Genomic DNA, 18,040 nt, shown 5'->3' on the forward strand with positions numbered 1-18,040 from the left:
AATAGATTCTAGTCCATCCTCAAACTAAGGGTTAGTATGATAATCTTGATTCTGGCCTATACTCAAATTTAGGGTTAACATGATAAGTTAGACACTGTTGTCTCTCCTTTAACTTTGGGTTAGCATGATGAGCTGCTAGACACTAGCCTAATTACTAGAGGGGAAATGGGAGTTGTGTATGAGGAGTGGGACCAGACAGGACTGGAAAAGAAGAAGATTAACTGCTTGTGAAGTACCTCAGCTTTTTCGTACTCTAGCAACTGAAACCAGAGTACGATTTAACATTTAGTCATTCATATTTAGAAGACTCCATTTCCCAAAGTGACTTGCTGTTAATTCAAGCTACATGTCAGATGGGTAACGCCTTATTCTGTAGGCAATTTATTAATAATTAATAATTTATTAAGCATTTGCTGTCAAATTTGTTGAACTTCTGTCAAAACTGTTAAACTCTTTATATACTGACCATATACCTTTTCAAAAAATAAAAAAATCTGGTATCTGATGACACAAGACTGTAATGAACCCATTCAATCATTTCATTTGCCCCAAATGAAATGATTGGACGGCCTACTTGCCTGTCTACCTACCTGCCCGCCTGGCTGAGCACACTCTTGCACAAAGCTAGGCAGGCCTATTGCTAAAGCTAGTGAGCTAGTCACGTGTTTTGGGGGAGTGGCTTTGGAGGGAGCCTTTTTTCATTGGATCATTTCAAAAGCAAGCTCACACTGGTTTGTTTCTCCAAATTGCCTGCCTGGCAATTGCCTGCCTTGCTTGCCTGTCTGAATACAGATATTCTGCTGACATATTGCGACTATAAGATAATGTGTAAAACAGTACGTTACGTAATTTGCTTTCACAATAAAATGAATGGAAAAAATTGAGGTACGGTGGTAATTTATTATTTGTATTCTAAATCGAAGATGACCACAGATAACCTCTCAAGCAATTGAAGCCCTCCACCCTTGAAAGCATATAAAAGGGGAGGAGAACTAGTTTAATGGTTCCTTCGATCAAACCTAATGTTGACAGCAGGAAGCAAGACCAACAGAACTCTGTGGAATATCAATCAGTTCCATATTTCCTGATGAAGTTCCTGATATTCTAATAACACATTCCTGAGTTGGAAAAAAACTAACAACAACAACAACAACTACAAAATAATACCATAATAAGTACAAAATAATTCATTAATTTATAACAAAATGAAACTATTTAAAACCAAAGCACTTATTTTCCCACCGGCATACATAACTTGTATACACAATTGACAAGGAAGGAATGCACAGGAACAATACACATGTTTGTCAAGTGAATCCACCAAGATATAAACATATAAATAAATAAGAAGAAGATAAAAATGCAGATATTTAGCTGGGTCTATGAGTTGGTCATGTGATGTCCTGGGGTTCTCTCTGGGGCTTGAGTCTTTTAAAGTCGCTCTCTCCGTGGTACAGCTCTGGGGGGGGGGGGGGGGGGGTGGGTCACGATGTGTCTATGGGACTGCTTCCTTAATGCTGGTCCGTGCGCTGCAGACCATAGTGCCGTCTGCACAGTGAGCTGTCGGTTTAGGGCTGGGGGGTTTGGCCAGTGTTTGAAGGACGGAGAGTTTCAAAAGCAGTTAGTCGATTGACTGCAGCAAAAATCGGTTTCTTCGAAAGGCTGACAAACATATCGTTTTACTTGCTTTTACACAAGTCAAATTGATGTTCATACATCAGCCTTAACCCTACCTTTAAAGGTGACATATTATACCTCCAGGTGTGAGTGTGATTAGCCGTTACATGCCGTTTTGAAAATATGCCTCTTCTGACATCACAAGTGGGCGTGTCCATCTAGATGTATGACGGATAGATGAGCAACATTTGCTACAGTGCACTGGGTAGGCTGGTAGACTGATCTCTCCAGCACACATTTAGGTGGACACACCCACTTGTGATGTCAGAAGAGGCAGATTTGAGAGGCAGATCAACGGCTTGTAACGGCTAATCACACTCACACCTGGTGGTATAATATGTCACCTTTAAAACTCTTCTCTCATCGAAAATGCTTGATGCTTACCAAACGATTTCAGACCGATTCATTTCAAGTATTAATATGGACCGTTAATCATACAGATTGTCAAAGTTCAACAGAACTAAACAGTTGTCGTTAATAAGGATATTGCTAGTGAGCATAGAAGAACACTTTATAGCATGTGTGCACACACAAGTACACTACTTACCCACATCTGGGGGTCTCGCTGTGCCTGATTGGACATTGGCCGGGTCGTTTATTGATGGGTGCGGGACAAGACACGATGTGGAGGTCGCTGTACATGCCTGAGGGACATATCTGTTGATGGGGAATGACCCAGTCACAAATGTTCCAACCAAACTTCCCCTGGGAGCAGTGACGGACTGGACGTCTGGCATTCGAGCAGATGCCAGAAGGGCCGCGGCCTCTCGTGGGCCGTTTGGGCCGGCCAATCACGGCGCGGCATGCTTGTCGGGTTCGCGCGGCCCCTTCGTCGCAACGGCTGCCCCACATTATCTCTCGGCACACTATCAAGCATTAATAGCGTGCATTGATGGTCTTGTACTGCTACCGCGCGATGCCAACCTTGCTCCGCCAGCCAGCCCCCTACCCCCCCCCCATTCAAAATACTACTTAATGAACAGTTTGTGTTATTATTGACTTTGAACATGAAAAATTGGTTGCATATGAGTCATCAATGTTTTTTTCCGACACATGTCTAATACAACCATATACAGCAGTATTATCCTCAACACTGCTATCCAACAAACAGCTTCTCACTCATGAGACAAGTGAATAAAAACGATAGTTCTCAACTGACCAGCTGAGAGGGGTGCCATGAGTTTGTATGGCCACGAGATCTTCGCTCTGCAAAGTTGTTCTTCGTGGACCCTAGTTTACAGAAGGACACACTGGCTGTGATGGGACATGAAGAAGGAGAGATGCATTTTATCGTCAGGAAACAATGTGTGTTAGACTGGACTCTGATCCGAAAACAGATAGAATACTAGGAGGTCATGATTACGATACAGGTAAGCTACAGGTAAGACTTACTGGGTAGTGAAGCATGTCTCTCGCTGTACTTCATGGTTAGACTGGTCTGTACAGCACAGCCGTTTAGCAAAGCCTGAAACAAACAAAACCTGAAGAGTCAAAGGAAATCAATCACAACAAATTGGATGCCCGAATGTGACCTACTGTCCTCTGACCGAATAGCAGACCTAAAAGCACCTGGACCTTGCCACCCTACTCCCCTTCACTTCACTTACCGTGGCGGAGGCTTGTGGTCTTAGGGGTCTTCCCGTATGGGTGTGGCCTGGAGTGGGAACCCGGAGCTGGGCATGGCCCTGGGGGTCTGGGCCGAACAGCGGCTGGGGGACCCACGGTTGGGGTTGGTACTGAGCTCTGATGTGGGGCTCACTCTTGGCCTGGTCCGGAGCCTGGGGGTTCTGGGAGACTGGCTGGGGGTTCTGGTCGGTGCTGATGGGGGAATGCTGCTGCTGCTGCTGCTGCTGATGAAGGCTCTGTTCGGACTGGGGCTTGGACCGCTTGGGGGAACCGCTTGGGGGCAGATAGTTGGAGGGGGGATGTGAGGTTGGGTTCAGAGAGGAAAAGTCTGTCCTACATTCAGTACTGACGCTCAGAGTGGGCACAATCTGAAAAGTCCTTCCATCAGATCCTAAGGGCTCCAGCTGGGGAGGAAGCGGAGACAGAGGGAGACATTTGATGTGTGGTTCATGTACCTACTGCCCTTTTCTCTCCTAGTGTGAGTCTAGTACCCAAGCACATGAGAGCCACATTTGTATTTTCCTTTTATTTTTTCTGGCATTAAGATAGTATAACATGCATACAACACACATGCAACTAAAAAACATGCATTTTAGTGTGTGAAGTTTATTTTCAAATAAGCATGCATCAGTTACTACTATATGTATAATACAGTTCAATACACTGTCATAGCGCTATTTGGGGGGGGTATGATAGTTGATCTCATCAGACTTTCATCTCAACTTTCCACCTCAACATTGAAATCCAAGGAAAACACATATTCAGAAGCCCCTGCCCAAACTAACCTTACAAGCACGCTGGCCACTAAGCTTCCAACCAATGGTGGAAAACACAAGACAAATGGCCCATCTAACAGCAGTATGCAGTATGCATACAGCATTGTGAAAGTGTTATCTTTCACCATTTCATTCATTTCCGTCATGAATATTTCCATCCATGCTTGAGTGCTGTGTCCTACCATGGTGGTCATCCTTCTGAGCAGCAGGTGAGACTCAGTCAGGACGGACAGCGGGGCGTTGGCCTGTCTGGAGGACGGCGCGTCGTGGAACATGTTGTACAACTGCCACAAATGAACACATAAGTAAGCAACATTAAAGGTGACAAATTATACCACCAGGTGTGAGTGTGATTAGCCATTACAAGCCGTTATAAATCAGCCTCTTCTGATATCACAAATCTATCAGCCTACCCAGTGCACTGTAGCAAACGTTGCTCATCTATCCATCGCACATCTAGGTGGTCACACCCACTTGTGATGTCAGCAGAGGCAGATTTTCAAAACGGCTTGTAACGGCTGATCACACTCACACCTGGTGGTATAATATGTCAGATTTAATATTTTTAGGGCAGGCGGCGATACCGCCTGTTTGTGAAGCCCTGGCGGAGGCGACACACATGTAGTTACTTAAGGCCTGTAAAAGTCGATGGTTTGATGCTGAAAGACCCACCACTGTTCTAAGTCAACAGGAAGAATGGGATTTCAGTCTCTTCATAAATAGTGAATAAATGTTTTCTTTGTTCTGTTAGAATCTCAGTGGCCATTATTCTCCATATTATGTTCGTTGATTGGACTCGTTTGATTTCATTTCAAGTTATTAAAGGAAGTTATTGAATATGATTTTTCCAATTGAGTACTGTGAGTGAATTCACACCCTAAATTTGGCAAATATGGATGTTTTGTGCTGCCGGTTTTCAAAAATCTCAAGCAATGTAGGACGCCACGTTTATTTTTACAGTCTACGGTTGTGGGATGGAAGAGAGACAACACATAGCACAATCAATAGTTATTACCGCTGCTGTGTAGAACAGACCGTTATACTATGGAAGCACTTCCAACCATATCTAAGGGACAATGTTTTCTTAGGGGAAGCAATCAATTCATTTTTAAATCAATAAAATAAATTGTAGTTGTTCTATTTTGTGTCAAACGATTGATTTATTTAGTAAGGAGCCGTGTAATAAGCCGGATAATGTACAGCGAGCCGGTCTTTAATGTGGCATAAACCCCTTCAGGGTTTATGCCCCACTATACATTATCCCTTACACGGCTGGGCCGACGCAGCCTCATCCATAAAACTTGTCTTTGTACAGCACTGCTGCTGACCTGTTTGGCCACACCGAGGTTCCTTATTAGATTTTCACGGAGCTGTAACTCCCGCAGTCGCTTCTCCTCCTCCTCTACTTCCTCTTTCCTCCAGCAGTCTGTTGCCGCAGGCAACGCCGGCAGCAAGTGTGGATTGCGCCCGGTATGCTAATATATCACACACACACATAGTATGAATTAGTTATGATTATGATTGTTGTTATGATTGGTTGATTTTGCAGACTACTTGAGCAAAGGTGTCCTTTCACAAAAATATAAAGAAATATACAAAAAGAGATAAACATACAAACAAACAAACAAGCATTTATCCAAAGCCTCTCTCAATGCTGTGACTCCATATAGGCACGGTCCGAGCGGGAATCATACTCCAAACCCTGACAATGTCACACCCTTCTATTAGTTAGAGCTAGACATGACCGGGCTGACAGAAGCAACAGAGTAGCACATAAAGAAGGAGATGGGTGCACCATGTTAGCGTTCGTGTGGTGGGGCACCGGACACAGGGAAGACTGAGAGGTCCTGCATCTCTTCTCCCCCGCCGACTCCCCCTGCAGCCCGCGCCAGCGATCGGCGATGCTCCGGTTGCTCTGCTGCTTCTCATACAGCTCCTGCAACTGCTCCCTGGCAGGGGAGGGTGTGTGGGGGGGGGGGGGGGGGGGGGGGGGGAGACAGAGAGATAAAGAGACAGAGAGAGGCATAGCAAGAGGTCATGGGGATGGTGGTGCAGAAGAGGGTAAGATGAAAGCACGGGGCAGACGGAGGAAGAAAGGGAGTAGCAGAAAGATTGAGACTAATCCATTTCTTTTTTTTATGACGTGAGCCTACATTTTTATAGACACTGGCGATGGCATTCATGCAGCGGTAATGCCAAGGCAGCACATTCAGCCGGAGCAAGCAACACAGACACAGAGCAATTAAGCAAAATGCTTTGATTAAAAAGAGTAAAATAGAAGTGTGCAAGTAAGTGTTTTGTATATGTGCAGATTGTGTGTGTGTGTGTGTGTGTGTGTGTGTGTGTGTGTGTGTGTGTGTGTGTTTGTGTATGTACGTGCATGCGTGCACGTGTGTCTGTGTTTGTGTGCGTCTTGCTGCACTCCAAAGCACTCTACAAATTACATTGCCAATCAAACTCTTTCTAATGCATTACATTGATGGTGGATTAAATGTATTTATCCAAATGCATGTTTGAATCATGTTTTATTTTTTGCTAGCTATGGAATAAAAAGCAAATAAAAGCAGCTAAGTGAGATGGACAACATCTGTTCTACAGCCATTTGGACCCCCCCCCCCCCCCCCCCCCCCCCCCCCCCCCACCATCACCGTCAATGGATAGAACAGAAGATCATGGCATTGTCACCCACCCAGTGACGATACCGCTCTATAAAGAGTCACTTCATTTCAATATTGACTGAAACGATCGTGATTATGACTTTTTCCCATAATCGCGCAGCCCTACTACTAAGTCTTGTAGTTCTGCCGCATGAGAGCTGAGGCTATTTGCAGCGCGGCGTGTGCACCTGGTACACTTCTCCCTGGCCCGGGAGGCTGCCGTCTCCTGGAACAGCGAGGAGCTGTGCAGGAAGTACTTGTCGTACTTGTCGCCTCCTTCCCGGGGGAAGATCCTCCGGTAGGCTCCCAGGTGGCCGTCCTCGTACCGCAGAACCCTCTGCTGCCGCTGGGCGTCCTCCTCAGCCTGCTCCTCCGTGCTACACACACACACACACACACACACACACACACACACACACACACACACACAGTTTTATACGTATATAAGGTTGCATACAGAAACACAAAGTCTCAAACACATATACACACACACACACACACACAATTGCACACACACACACACACACACAAACAGAAAGTCTCACACACACACACAAACCCACAGTCTCACACACATATGAGCAAACACACGCACGCACAGACACACACACACACACACACACACTCAAACACACGCACAGACAAACACACACACACACTCACACTCACACAAACACACCGACACACACATGCAGAACCGTTCCTTGTTGTGAAGTGTGTTGGTGGGGGTCTGCAATGAGGACAATGAGAGGTGGTGAGAACTGACTGTAGAAACGTTACAGAAACAGTGGATCTCTGATGGCGATATTAAGAGAAGAAAAAAACACATGTGGTCCTCACATGGTGGACAGCCAATAAACAGTCCTCCTCTCACACGGCCCTCCACAACACGGCCCTCCACAACACGGCCCCCCACGTGGTTACAAAAACCATCGGCTGTTAAAAAAAAATACCCATGATAGCTCCCATTGGTTTTCACGTGTGGTGCAGGCATTGCTGGAGGCTTTTGAACCAGCAGCGCAATCATAAATATTAAATCCTGAATAACTTTTCAATGACTTAAAACTGGCCAACTGGAACTTGCTAAATAAATAATATAGAGATGGATGAGACAAAATAATTTATTTATGTATACACTTTGTATCACGAGACACAATGTTCCCGTTGACTTAGAACGGTGTCTTTCTGCATGCAATAGCGCAAACCACCTATAGGCCGCTAGAGGAACTACACGTGCTAAACATCTATTTCTGTTGTCAGTGTTTACATTATCTCCCATGTTAGACAATAAAACCCGTTTGGTTGTCTGTGTCCTTGCTGATTCATTGATGGGCATGTCTACAAGGGCACACATGAAAGGGAATCCTCCGCATACAAAGAAGGACGGGTTCAGTTTCCCAAGACAACAGACCAGTGGGGTGCCATGAGGATCGCTCCCGGGCAAACGTGTGGTTGTTCCGTCTACATTTCAGCATTTGCATGCGTCGGTCCAGTCGTGTTTCCTGTTGCTGTTGGTTCACACATACGAGCATCACATTCTCCTAGTGCCTAGTGTCAATAACTCTCACTGATCTTGATCTCTTCAAATGATTTGAGAAGGAATGAAAGGTAGCCTCTGGACCTGTCCATGTTTGACATCCTGAGTCTCCCTGTCTCCTCTGTGTTACTTGGACACCATTATTATTATTTGTGCGAATTGTATTCTATGTATGTGTGTCTGAAGATTTATGTTGTTGACTGCTGGAGACTCCCTTGGCCAGGGCACTCTTGAAATAGAGATTTTGAGTGAGAGTATTGTCTCTGGTTAGATAAAGTTTATAAGCTCATAATACTACATAGAAATACAAACAATGAATCTATAGTCCGTCATTGCCAAAAGCTAATAGGGTGACGCAACCCATTTAAGGCGAGTTTTTTGCGATGTGTGACAGCAATACACAATCCTAAGGTGTGCACCTGAAACTATGCTACTTCTTCAGAAACGGTTGTCAAGTGTGGGATTTTTACTTGGGATATCTAAAAGTCTGCTGGCTTGGTCATATCAGCATACATTAGTTGGTCACCGACTTGGCGTTGTAGCCAGGAGGGAAAATAGGCTCCATCCATTAAAGTGCCGTGAAGGAATAGAACAAAATAGATTAACTGAAATTGTGTGACATTGCAATGCAATCATTTTCCGATGCCTAATGCACACCTTGATAACCCTAAATAACATAATTTTATTTTAATTACAGATGGTTATATAGACACAAAGTTGATGGATGAATGAAATAGTAGAACAGACAGAAATGTTGATGAATGAATGAGATAGTAAAATAGACAGAACAATTGATGAATGAATGAGATAGCACAACAGAATGAACAGCAAATGAATGAATGAGATAGTAAAACAGAAAGAACAGTAGATGAATGAATGTCATAATCAAACAGAAAGAACAGTGGATGAATGAATGAGACAGTGATGCAGATGAATGAATGAGACAGTAAAACAGAACTAATACCTCTCTCGACAGTGACCCCGCTGCAGCCTGGCTCTTATCTGTCGCCGCTGGTTCTGCTCGGCCCGCCGGCGGTCACACGCCGTCAGGTTGACCAGGACCAGCGTGTCGTACAACAGGCTGTCCTTCACCTCGCGGTCCAGGGCGGAGTCGGTGGTGAAGCTGGGAGAGTGGTTCACCTGGACACCGAGTCAAGCAGATGCCATTTTTTATGTATAACCCTTTAAGGAGAACTTCAGTATTTTTGACATGGACAATATTTTGAGATTGTTTTTGGTCAAAGGGTCTAATGTGAGTAACAATTTTTAAAAACCCTGCAGCCGCAAACCGCCAAAACAGTCTAAAATGCAGTCCTTTGGAGCAATAGCGCCCCTTTAATGTACGTCCTCTAGGGCTGGTTTTTGCCACTGACAGGCTCAAGTTATATTTAACATTATGGAAATGATCATTACAGAGAAATCCAAAAAAATGCCTTGACCTTTCACTCAATCTGGTCTGTTTGTTATTGTGTCCAACCAAGCCTCGCTAAGGGACAAGTTTCACTTGAATTGGGATTTTGCAGGAAGAGAAAGGTGGAAACTCAAGTGCAAGCTGGAGAGAGTTGAGTTTGTTGTGTTGGACGACAGAAAGCATAGCTTAGTGTTATCTCAAAGATTTGGGTGGAGGACAGTTGAGATTAGGCGATAGGGAAATTCCCGCAACAATGCAACCATGAGACTTTTCCTTGAGCGACACTTGGTTGGACACAATGAAAAAAAGACTGGATGAAACGAAAGGTGCAGTAAAAAGTTATATTTCTCTGAAGGGATCCTTTCCACCCTTTTCCTTACTGTCATACTATCCACGTCATTACGGAACAGCTTAGGTAAGGTAGCAGGGTAGGAAGCGGACATTGGGAGACTGATGTGCATCTCACCTCCAGTAACCATGGTTTTAGCTTCTGGTCCAGCAACACATCAAAACCCAGCAGCTCAAAGCAGGCTCCAGATGAGTTGGAGCCTGGACAGAGAAAACCATACCCAGCACACCTTTATATACCCAGCACACAACATATGGGTCTCTCAAATATGGAAAGAGCTTATTTTTTTAAATCAAAAAAGAGGGAAAAATGAAATAGTTAGCAAAATAAAGTATATAGATGTAGTAGTGGTCACCGTACAGTATGATCACAAGAATATAATGACAAGTAGAGTAAACGTGTGTTGGGTTCTGAGAGGGGAACCTGTGGGAGAAGTAGCAAGAAGAGGTAGGAAAATAATTTTCCGTCTTGATCGGAAAGCCAGAGGAATAAGGAGCCCTTTGGGTAAGACCTAGTCTCCCAGCGGTCCGGCTCATCACCTGGCAGGGCGTGGCGGGGGAAGCAGGTGTGGTAGCTGTGACTCAGGACCGAGTGGGCAGACGCTAGAGTCTTGATGACCAGATCGTCGATGTCCAACCACAGCTTCATGATGTCACAGGATCTCTCCTGCAAGAGGCCGGTCAATGCTGACAGCTTCCTGATTTGAGAAAAAAATATATATATACATATATTTCAAAATTAATTTTTCCAAAATTGTTATATGGATTCAAGGTTAGGACTGTGTTGGAATTGAATGCTATAGGACAAATAATAAGTAACCAACAGTATGAAACCTGGGCAAAAAAACATTACCTTTTGCTTCCTGCCTTTTCATCACGCACAAAGTTCTGACTGCGCTTGTTGATGGCGTAGTTGGTTAGATGCATGCAGATATTCTCCTGGAGACGGAGATAGAAGGGGGGGGGGGGGGGGGTAAAGGGGGGCTTACTGCTTTTGTTGCCACTGGGACATAAATGCACCAGCCTTTAGATGGTATCATTATTCAAATATGATCACTATTATTCAATGATAAAAATTATGTTTTGTGTAGTCTGCACTTCCCTAAAAGTCAGATACGGCACCGTGGCCGTAATGTGAGGGCCTGGCTCGGACACGTGAGTGTTCTGTGATCAGTTACCTGCTGGGCTATGTAGCCAGAAGGGAAAATACAATCGACTTATTAAATCGACTTGAAATAATAGAAGAAAATCGATGGAGCGAATAGCAATGGATTTCAAGGAACATAATTGTATTATTGCACATCTTGATAACCCTTAATAACATAATTAGAAGTCAATTACATATTTTGGTTGTTCATCGCTTATAAGTAGTTAAAGGCCTTGTACTTGGGCCCTGACTATAGTAATCCTGTGGAAAAGAAGTTCACATTAATGCAAATAACTGGCAGGATGGGATAACGTGGAGCTGTTTTAGTGATGCCGGGATGCTGCGTGACTGGGGGTTCATACCTGAGCTGGGACTTATAGGGAACAGAACATCTTGTCCCAGATATGACAGAAAACGTGTTAAAACCAAGGTCGTCAGTACTCACTGCAGAGTATATAAATCTGCTGTCTCACACACACACACACACCTGAGCACAAACACACACACGCACACACACACACCTGAGCACAAACACAAAAACACACAGACACACACACCTGAGCACAAATACACAAACACACACACACACGCACACACGACATGCACAAACATCACTTTCATTTCGGAAAAATATCTTTAGCCAAGACTCAAACATTAAAGGGGCTAATAAATTGAATGAATCTCCTTTCCCATGTTTCTTTTGAGACGGGGCATCTCAATTCCAGATTCAATGAAATATAGCGTGTGTGATTGTGTGTTTCCTACCATATTAGCCTTGGCAGGCTGGCAGTATTGACTGGTGCAGAAGCGGGCCAGTCCTTCCTTGTAGATGAAGATGTGGAAGGGGTCACATGAGGTCACCAGCACGTAGATCCTCAGGTCAAACTTGTAACCGTCAATGATCAGTGGCTGTGAGGGAAGTCAGAGTTACACATGTGGGATGTACACATGTACACACAGAGGACAAAACTCAAACCCGCACATTTGATTTTGACAACAGTCGACAAATTTACCTATTCTATTCCAGAATAGAATCCACAGTCCTCATAGAAGCATGGTTTTTCATCAAATTACTCCCACTGTCGAAAATTGACATTTAATACATTTTAGAACTTTCAATCTATTTTCTGTGTGTCTCAAACACAGATCTCATAGCTAAGCGAACCGCAAAGCGGTAACACTGGGCTAAGAATATCTGATTTCTTTAATAATAGCCCCAAAGCCAAGCAGCAAAAACCCCACAGTTGAAGCCTTGTTGGCTGTAGGGTTTGTTTTTGTTTTGCCAAGGGAATAAATCTCCCGCTGAAACGTTTCCACAGTGTCCTGCTTCTCATTTGCATTTGGGTCCTCGCTGCAGTCTGTCTGTGTGTCTGTGTTATAGAGTTCAAGTGCCTTGTTCTATTGTCTCCCCGTAACAGGGATGTGGCCTCGGTCCCCAATAAATCATCTCCTGATTAAGAGTAAACCAGCTTTCTGTGTGTGAACTGTCCATCGCTGATTATGGTGGGCTACCCGTGCTGCTTTGACATACAGCACGAGCATGTTGGTGTTCAACTTTGTTGTCTGTTGTAGTGTAAAACATTCGACAGCTGGTTTCAAATGTGGTTGGCCATTGAAATTAATACAACCATAAATGTTGCAAAGCATTTCATATGAGGTCATAATATAGACTTTCCCTCAGCCATCCCAACTCTGACTCACTTCCAACGGCTGTTAATGGATCACAAAAAAATATCTCTGCTATTGATTTCATTTTTTCAATGCTTGTATGGAGTATTAACTTTTCATTTGTACTTATATTGCAATTGGTCCAAGACCAACACACATCAGCACGCATTGATCAAACCATTGTGTGAGGAAAGTGTAAGCATCTAAGAGATACTGCACTAGAGATAGAAGAGACAGAATGCAAACATGAAGTGATTATTAGTGATTTATTTTCCGCGCTGCAGTAACTAAAGTGGCTGTTGACTTCTTAAAAGCCAAAGGAGTGCTGAAATGCATAGAAGAAAAAAAGAAGAACAAAACCTAGCATGCATGCTTCTGTGATTGTAGGTAAAGCATGCGTTCACACCTTGGCTATGTAAAGCTGGCAGATGATGTGCTCCCCATGGGGCACCTCCCTTGCAGACTTGACCAGGAATATCCCCTTGCCTTGACTCCCCGAGTCCGGCTTGCAGATGAATGTCTTGTGCCTCTTCGCTCGTGCATACGCCTGGAAGTCACTGTAACTGATGGAGACCAGGGGGAGAGAGAGAGATGAAAAAAGGAATAACATATTTTATTCATGCCAGTGGTGTCCTCTTTTCCCTATTATTTATAATATACAGTATATATTATATTTATTAATACTATATATATATATATATATATATATATATATATATTACTATTATTCCTTTAGTTATTAGCCTATTATTTCAACATCGTGAAGTGATCAAGAGTGTTTAACTCCCTGCCAAAACAAAATGGTACCATGATCGATTCCCAATTTTCCACAGCTTTAAGATGCGTGACCTGCTCCCTAATGACATGTACGTCAAAAAGGATATGAAAGATCTTTCACCAAGCCTCCTTGGATAAAGAGCATCTGTTTAATCAGTTGATGGCTGTAAAAAGTATGTCTTACTCTGCTGGCAGGCACCAGGTGTGGGGGAAGAAGCTGTAGTCTTTAGGGAACCTCTTGGCCATGCGGTTGAGGTTCCTGGCCAGCATGTCCTTCCTGCACACCTCCATCATGCCGGGGAAGTGGTTGACCTTCTGCACCAGGAGGACAAGGGGAAGAGAGAGAGAGAGAGAGTGCATGAGAGTGAGAGAGTGCACGAGAGTGAGAGTGCACAAGAGAGTGCACGAGAGAGAGAGAGAGTGCACGAGAGAGAGCACGAGAGCGAGAGAAAAAGAGAATGAAATTAACTACTCTCAAATATGAGTCTCTCAAATCTTCCGACTCTCAAAGAGTCTTACGTCCTAAAAAAGGTATTGTAGGTTTGATTATTTGATTGTAAATGTTAAAAAAGCCACAGCTATCCGTCAGCCAGGGGCCACTGAGAGCTGAGGCGGGCCCCCGGGATTTGGGTCTGGGGCGACATATTTTACACATAGCAAAAATAATTGGAGCAAATGAATATTTGATATGATACGACAAATCGACTATAGCAAAGATAGATATATCACTGGCCAGCTAAAAAACATGCGGTGAAATTGGCTAGACTTCAGCACATTATTCATTTTTATCATTATCATTGGTGCTGCAGAGTTGGGTAAGAAAACATATCACAGCCGTGGGTGCGTTTTCTATTCACTACGTAGGCCCTGGTATGCAGGGTATGTATAAAATATAAATATGACATGCAGCAGGCATGAAAAGAGAGAGAGGCCATGGGCCAGTGGCCTCTGGGGCCCCTTAATTCTTTTTTAGGGGCCCTTGTCATACCCGGGGTCCGGGGACACTTACCCCTGCTGGACATGGACCTCCCATCTGTTACCTGGTAGGGTTTGATGCCGACCAGCCTGTCCAGTGTGACGCTAGTGTCAGTCCAGTACAGGTTAAAGTCCTCGCCCTCTGATGATTCTCGCAGGCCGAAACGGTACGATGTGCGACGCACTGTGTCACACACACACACACACACACACACTTTTATCACTATTTGCAAAACAGTATTTGTTGACCTATGGACAATTCCATAAAACAAAGCATTTCATCCTCTTTAATGTCCATCATCTAGTCAATCGGACATAGAAACCTTTTTCGTTTAGTAAATCGCTGCACTTAAAACAAAACTCCCTATTGTTTTTGGTCAGGATTTACAAAACGATATTGCTTCAAAGGAGCAAATAATAAATAAATATGTTTATTCCAGTGAAAACTTGTATTTGTCATCATATACTTTTTATTCACTAGTGTAACAGCCATCAGTTTGTGTTTGCGGGATATGGGCAACATTTTTATTTAACATGTTTTATGGAGCCAATGATGTGCAATCAACACTCAACTGCACACCACAGTTAACTTTAAACCAGTCCAGACAGGAAACCAATTGTGGCTGAAAGTGTGGCTTGTTGCTTGTGAATATTGGAATTAAGACTTGGCTGAATCTGAATCTCAACACTTAGTAGTCCTGAGTATAGTATAGTGTAATGTGTCCAAAATCATATTTACACATACTATATCAGGTGCATTCCTAGTTTGCAAACTATGGATACTGCAGGCGCCTGGATAACCCATTATGCATTGTGACAAAACTTTTAAATGTTATTAATAATCACTACAACCCAAAACTTACAATTGAACAACAGGAAAATAAAAAACATATAGATATTTATTTATATAAGCCATTATATATAGCCTGACTATAAATATATATTTATATATAAACACAAAGCATGTATAATAATAGATAATGAATAAATCACAACCATACATAGAAAATCCTTTACTATCCATTGCTTCCATTTCATGGGCAATTAATTTGGAAGTGAATAAAATGCTGTTTGCAAGATAATATGTATTTTGAACAGATTCAACTGCTGAATTAGACCCTTTTATATCCAGCATTGTTGTTTAATGTACTGCGAACCAGGAGTTCCTTCTCATTACTGGCCCCTTTGGCCGGTGATTGAACTGCAGCTTACACAAGCTCGTGCATTCAGAGCACTGAGTGCGTGCAAGCTCCGTGCGTTAAGAAAATAACAAGAATAAACTAATGATAGTTATAGTCATGAATAAATGTAAAGTAGAAGGAAAGCTCTATTTTGTCAAGTAAAATTTAAACCTGTTTGCAATTTAAAGCAATTCATGTATGTACTCTAAAATATTATGTGAATACTTCAATAAAAGAACAATGATGAATACGTTCCAGCGGGAAGTTCACTTGGTTTTTATTCATTTGTATTTGTTATACGGCAAATATTTACACATTTGTAAATAATTATGTAATAATGTTTTGCAAAAGTTTTCAGGAAATATCTCAAATCTATCTGCATTATTGCTGATTTGTGAGTAAGCAGAAGAGGAACTGACACCGGCCGCTGTCACTAACCTAGTGAGATTTATTTAAACCTCAATCAATACAACTAGACTAGACACTGTGCCACAGCAACAGCACCCTACTGATTTATGACCACTGGAAGGGATCCTGGTGGACCCAGTGGTGTGTGTGTGTGTGTGTGTGTGTGTGTGTGTGTGTGTGTGTGTGTGTGTGTGTGTGTGTGTGTGTGTGTGTGTGTGTGTGTGTGTGTGTGTGTGTGTGTGTGTGTGTGTGTGTGTGTGTGTGTGCGTGCCTGCATGTGTGCGTGCATGGTAGAGAGCTCTCCCAATACTCTGGGGAATAAGAGAGACCGTATTTTTGTTTTCCTCTCATTCAGACAGACAGACACGCAAACCCGCTGGCCCACAGCACGCACCCACACCCACACCCACACCCACACCCACACACACACACACACACACGGACGGACACAGGGGTAGACTACAGGGGCCTGCCAGCCAAGCGGTTGTCCTTTATAGGCTAATAAAGAATACCTTTTAGCTCGACATCGCAAAGCCTGCCCAGACTCTTAACACAAGCTAAAAACGGCCGGCCAGCGTGTTGCCAACTGTCAGGCCACTAAACAGCCACTCATCCAACTACCTATATGGTCACTAACTGAAACAGCCAAACTGTCAGAGAGCAGTCAGAGCACCTCAATAGGTAACAAGACAAAACGACACAAACTGGAATCGATAGTAAGTTAAGTAAAAAATAATTACATAATAATAGTGGCTAAACAGCCATCCAGGTTAGTCACCCACCATTCTTAGATGGATGTTATGTTTGCTTTGTATTACCCTAGTTGGACTTGGAGCAGTCAGTGGGTGGAACAAAAAATGTATCCAAGGTTTTTCCCATAGGCTGGGAGCTGGGCTGGAGCTAGCCTGAAACCGGTGCAGTGTAGGGTTCTAGTTTGCTTTGGCTGGGGGTGTGTGTATTGGTGCCAATCTTCTGCAGATTTTAAAAAAAAACAACACATGAGGTTACTCACCACTTTCGTACCTGCAGTTCACCATGTTGATAGAGAGTCATCTGGAAAACAAGACAGAACGAAGACCACCAGACCAGAGGAAGAAAACAACAGACTGTATATACTGAGTGTGTGTGTGTGTGTGTGTGTGTGTGTGTGTGTGTGTGTGTGTGTGTGTGTGTGTGTGTGTGTGTGTGTGTGTGTGTGTGTGTGTGTGTGTGTGTGTGTGTGTGTGTCTGTGTGTGTGTGTGCGTGTGTGCAGTGACAGCTCACTTTAATCAGCCATTCAGCACACATTTATTTTTGTATTTGTTCGATTACCTTTTTCTGCATCAAGCAGTGGAAATGGTCTGCATGGAATCTTAAGCTAAATCCCCCTTTGGATATGCCTGTGTCCAATGCTTAGAGACAAGTCCATTTTAGGAAGGGACTCTTTATCCGAGTGTAGGTACTGCCACCTGCTGTTGTAAATTGTTTACTACTGTGCAAACTTGAAATGGTGGAGTTTTGCAAAGCAGTATCTATGGTCACCACTGGTGTGTAGTTCTTTCTGATATGGAAGGATAAAAATTTTGATGTGCTTTCAATTATGTATTTGTGTGCTTTTCTTTTCAACCTTGTGGCTTCAGAATTTACAAGACATGTGTGGGGTATGATTAAAAAAACCTGCACACATTCAACTGCTGAACCAACAAATCCATTTATGTCTCAACAAATTACAGTTTTTCTCAGTCACTAAGGTACATTTCTCAGATCAGAATTTAAATTAAACTACTTCTTAAATCTTCAGAGCATTGTGTCACTTGTGCACATCAAAAAAGCAGTTTCTCATTTCTTTGAACAAGTTGCAAATGCTTTGGT

The 18,040-nt window shown here is 43.3% G+C and overlaps 1 protein-coding gene across 1 annotated transcript; it reads right to left on the reverse strand.

Annotated features, from left to right (window-relative positions):
• Nucleotides 1-2,220: 2,220 nt before the first annotated feature.
• Nucleotides 2,221-17,225, reverse strand: ttll6 (tubulin tyrosine ligase-like family, member 6; the record flags this gene model as incomplete). Its single annotated transcript, XM_084488197.1, has 17 exons — nt 2,221-2,334; nt 2,837-2,931; nt 3,070-3,142; nt 3,285-3,707; nt 4,262-4,363; nt 5,408-5,554; nt 5,875-6,028; nt 6,925-7,113; nt 9,238-9,413; nt 10,151-10,233; nt 10,573-10,730; nt 10,886-10,971; nt 11,945-12,088; nt 13,254-13,410; nt 13,809-13,939; nt 14,665-14,783; nt 17,201-17,225. The coding sequence occupies 17 exons, from the start codon at nt 17,223-17,225 to the stop codon at nt 2,221-2,223; spliced, it is 2,376 nt and encodes a 791-aa protein (XP_084344323.1).
• Between the last annotated feature and the right edge of the window lie 815 nt (nt 17,226-18,040).

This window comes from Micromesistius poutassou, assembly GCF_964030765.1.
Source record: "Micromesistius poutassou genome assembly, chromosome: 1".
Taxonomy (NCBI): domain Eukaryota; kingdom Metazoa; phylum Chordata; class Actinopteri; order Gadiformes; family Gadidae; genus Micromesistius; species Micromesistius poutassou.